The sequence below is a fragment of the Phoxinus phoxinus genome (genome assembly GCF_949152265.1).
Source record: "Phoxinus phoxinus genome assembly, chromosome: 5".
Taxonomy (NCBI): Eukaryota; Metazoa; Chordata; class Actinopteri; order Cypriniformes; family Leuciscidae; genus Phoxinus; species Phoxinus phoxinus.
In genome coordinates this window covers 44,565,280-44,570,279 of record NC_136880.1, presented here as the reverse complement: position 1 = coordinate 44,570,279, position 5,000 = coordinate 44,565,280, and the positions used below count along the sequence as shown (strand labels likewise).

Sequence of the window (5,000 nt, the reverse complement as noted above, 5' to 3'; positions counted from 1 at the left end):
AACGTCTTTCTGTGTGAACCAGCGCTAAGAAGCAGATCTGGCCAAATAACTATTTCTATCATGTCTAGACCTTGTGCAAATACATCTTACATTCCAGGTAAGATCACCATCTCAAGTGAAACTTAACAAGATACTGCACATATTAGACAGGAGAACACACTGAGCAGAAAACTGAGGAAGCATGTCTAGCCCAGAAACAATATTTGTCAGAGTAGAAGTGAACTAAATGTCTGGTCTGAATAGAACACATGAATATGACGATAAATATCAGTAAATTATATTAAAAGATGCAATAGACAAAAAGCATAAATGGATCAATACGATCATTTTTGAAAGGATTAATCATAAAAATAACCATAAAAGAATAATCATAATAAATATATAAAAACTAAATAGAAATATGTTCACAAAAGCTAAACGAAAACTAACAAACCATTAATAAAACTAACTCAAACTAAACTGACATTTCTAGGAAATTTTAAAATGATATTAAAATAAAAACGAATGTAAAAATGCAACCCTATAATAAGCTTTGAGTTGTGCATTAGCATTAGCGTAGCGCCTTGTCAGGGAAATTTTAAACTGAATATTAAACTAACCATGTTTTAACATCTAACCTTATTTAACATTCTAACATTTGAACAAAATGTACTGTTCGAAACAAAGGGAAAACTTGTGACTTTGACAAATATGGGAAATTAAACTAGACAGATGTCTAAACTCGAAACCAAAAACAGAGTTTGGTTACCTAGTAACAAGAGGGCTTGTTTATGAAGAACCAATCAAAATAATGAAGTTTCATGTAATTTTTGCCATACCTTCTTTATTCTATAAAACTGTTGTATTTGTGTTTTACTGGTGGGATTCTCAATGGGATTTGTCTGGATCCCCCGGCCATGCTTAATGCTTCTTCTTGGGGGACGTTCTCTGAGGAAATGTCGAGAACTTCCGGCCGTGATTAAAGCATTTAGAGTCTGAAGTCTGTTTGTCGATTATTCCTGCGCAGGAAGTAAGCTAGTTAGTGGAGTAAAGTTATTTAGTGAAACACTAGAGACCTTACTACCAAGTGATAGTGTTCGATAGGGGGCGAGACGTTGTTCGACTCTTTGTGAGACTCTTAGGCGGGGTTAGATTGTGTCAACTCGTGCGTTCAGAGGTAACTCAACTGAGTATAATACTTTCAGGTGTCAAGGCAACTTAAGTCAGGTGCGTAGAGGAATAATCTACGACAGTTTCAACTGAGATCAAGAATCACTCCACATCTGTAGGGTCACGACCCGAGAGGAATCACTCCACATCTGTGAGGTCGCGACCCGAGAGGAATCACTCCACATCTGTGAGGTCACGACCCGAGAGGAATCACTCCACATCTGTGAGGTCACGACCCGAGAGGAATCACTCCACATCTGTAGGGTCACGACCCGAGAGGAATCACTCCACATCTGTGAGGTCACGACCCGAGAGGAATCACTCCACATCTGTGAGGTCACGACCCGAGAGGAATCACTCCACATCTGTGAGGTCACGACCCGAGAGGAATCACTCCACATCTGTGGGGTCACGACCCGAGAGGAATCACTCCACATCTGTGAGGTCGCGAGCCGAGAGGAATCACTCCACATCTGTGAGGTCGCGACCCGAGAGGAATCACTCCACATCTGTGAGGTCGCGACCCGAGAGGAATCACTCCACATCTGTGAGGTCACGACCCGAGAGGAATCACTCCACATCTGTGGGGTCACGACCCGAGAGGAATCACTCCACATCTGTGGGGTCACGACCCGAGAGGAATCACTCCACATCTGTGAGGTCACGACCCGAGAGGAATCACTCCACATCTGTGAGGTCACGACCCGAGAGGAATCACTCCACATCTGTGGGGTCACGACCCGAGAGGAATCACTCCACATCTGTGAGGTCACGACCCGAGAGGAATCACTCCACATCTGTGAGGTCACGACCAAAGAGGAATCACTCCACATCTGTGAGGTCGCGACCCGAGAGGAATCACTCCACATCTGTGAGGTCACGACCCGAGAGGAATCACTCCACATCTGTGAGGTCACGACCCGAGAGGAATCACTCCACATCTGTGAGGTCGCGACCCAAGAGGAATCACTCCACATCTGTGAGGTCACGACCAAAGAGGAATCACTCCACATCTGTGAGGTCGCGACCCGAGAGGAATCACTCCACATCTGTGAGGTCGCGACCCGAGAGGAATCACTCCACATCTGTGAGGTCACGACCCGAGAGGAATCACTCCACATCTGTGAGGTCGCGACCCGAGAGGAATCACTCCACATCTGTGAGGTCGCGACCCGAGAGGAATCACTCCACATCTGTGAGGTCGCGACCCGAGAGGAATCACTCCACATCTGTGAGGTCACGACCCGAGAGGAATCACTCCACATCTGTGAGGTCGCGACCCGAGAGGAATCACTCCACATCTGTGAGGTCACGACCCGAGAGGAATCACTCCACATCTGTGAGGTCGCGACCCGAGAGGAATCACTCCACATCTGTGAGGTCGCGACCCGAGAGGAATCACTCCACATCTGTGAGGTCGCGACCCGAGAGGAATCACTCCACATCTGTGAGGTCGCGACCCGAGAGGAATCACTCCACATCTGTGAGGTCGCGACCCGAGAGGAATCACTCCACATCTGTGAGGTCACGACCCGAGAGGAATCACTCCACATCTGTGAGGTCGCGACCCGAGAGGAATCACTCCACATCTGTGAGGTCACGACCCGAGAGGAATCACTCCACATCTGTGAGGTCACGACCCGAGAGGAATCACTCCACATCTGTGAGGTCACGACCCGAGAGGAATCACTCCACATCTGTGAGATCACGACCCGAGAAGAATCACTCCACATCTGTGAGGTCGCGACCCGAGAGGAATCACTCCACATCTGTGAGGTCACGACCCAAGAGGAATCACTCCACATCTGTGAGGTCACGACCCGAGAGGAATCACTCCACATCTGTGAGGTCGCGACCCAAGAGGAATCACTCCACATATGAGGAGGAGTGACTTTCAAGCTGAAAACTTCATATACAAGGACAACTTTAAGTAAACCTAAACTTTATTCTCAATGTTTAAATAATACAGCACTGGACATAAAACAGAAATAAGCTGAGAATAACAATAATACAAATTGAAAGCATATTAAATTGTCTCTTACATATCCTTAAAGACATTTCTCCTTATATAGACTCTTTTTGGCATAAAGTGTTCTTTAAACTGGAGTCCAGAACCCTAGAGTTCTCTATACTGTAGAACCACGGGGTGTGTGATACGGCTCCTCAATCCTCATGTGTGGGTTTAGTGTGTGTAGCATCTCCTGTAAATGAGGTTTGGCAGCACGTGGCTCTCCGGAGCTCATATTTCTTCTATTATTGTTCCCGTGAATAATAATGCACAACGTAGCCTGATTGATCAGGGATGTGGCTTGACCGATCCGCACACACACACACACACGGAGGAGAATAACGGATTGTTCAGAGTAAACATTGAGCTCCGGCTGTGGAAGATTGCCGCGCTCTCGGAAGAATGCGGTGCGATCCGCTCTTAATGTGAAGGCTGGAAACACAAGCTTTTCAATGATTAATGGGCTCTCTCGTAAAAAAATCCATATCTATATAAGTTTAGTGATGGTGTGAGGCTTGAGATGAGTGTTGTTGTACATGAGCACTTTACTCACGACTGTTTGAGTGTGTGTTTATTGTAATCGGAGGCCAGACCATAAAAGCATTTACTCTATATTAACCATCCGCTGTAGTGAGCGCGTCTGCACCGGATCTGCACCGCGTCTGCACCGCGTCTGCACCGCGTCTGCACCGCGTCTGCACCGCGTCTGCACCGCGTCTGCACCGCTCCGCTCGCTGCACGGATGAACCTTCAACTTCAATCTCGTGCCATAAATAATGCCGTTTATTTTACAACCATACTGTATTTTTGTTGTATATGTTTTATTACACCATACTAATGCAAGATTCTTCCTCAGTGTTTCTGTCTTATTTTCCAGCACAAATATCTAAACATTCTAAAAATCAAGAGTCATTTACTTGAGAGGCATTTATTGATATCATCAAAAGTAACATTTATTGATATTATCATAAGTAACATTTATTGATATTTTTGTCTTCATTTTCTGTCAGATGGTCTTTTTTTATAACCCTTTACGGCCGCTTATTGAACGGCTTCAGTGTCGTTTGTATCTCAACAGATGCTGATTAAGCTCCACTCTGGTCACACTGGTTAACTGTGTGTGTGTGTGTGTGTGTGTGTGTGTGTGTGTGTGTGTGTGTGTGTGTGTGTGTGTGTGTGTGTGCGTGCCTGCGTGTGTGCGTGTGCGTGTGTGTGTGTGTGCGCGTGCGTGTGTGTGTGCGTGCGTGTGTGTGTCCTCCACAGTGTCTGGGCGAGGGAGAAGCGTCGAGGGTCATGGCTGTGCGGGTCGATAGAGGTCCACTCCTCTCGATGCTCCTCTTCATCTTCATCATCTTCATCTTCTGCCAGAACTCCTGCGACGCCTTGAGTAGGTCTAACACACTGGTGTTGGTATGGTAACAATGCAATGTCCTTTTGTGATGGGATGTCGTCATGGAAACTAAGCAGAGGCTGATGCATTTTTACTGCAATGAATTATTAAAGCTGAAAGATTCATGTCTGGTGGACGCTGGAATGAAAGTGTTGTTATTGGTCGGCTGGAGCAGTGTGTTGTGATTGGTCAGCTGGAGCAGTGTGTTGTGATTGGTCGGCTGGAGCAGTGTGTTGTGATTGGTCGAGCGCTTCGAGTGTGTTTGGGAAATGTCCCTCCCCTTACCATAACCGCCAGTTTAACACACTACTAACTAACTCAACCAGGCCCCGCCCCTTTATTCTGCGCATGAATTATTATAATGAGGAATATTGTGACGTGTTCGTTCCCGGAAGAAACTCAGAAACAGTGACACTGATATAGAGAAGAACTCCCGCTGGAGGGACTTTGGAG

General features: G+C 46.2%; 1 protein-coding gene across 1 annotated transcript in view; it reads left to right on the top strand.

The window, feature by feature from the left end:
* Nucleotides 1-5,000, top strand: part of LOC306999571 (receptor-type tyrosine-protein phosphatase S-like) — a 114,978-nt gene that overhangs the window by 27,990 nt on the left and 81,988 nt on the right. Inside the window, 1 exon segment of the mRNA XM_079614385.1 lies at nt 4,421-4,544. Coding sequence (XP_079470511.1) covers nt 4,451-4,544 — 94 coding nt within the window. The 5' untranslated portion in view covers nt 4,421-4,450.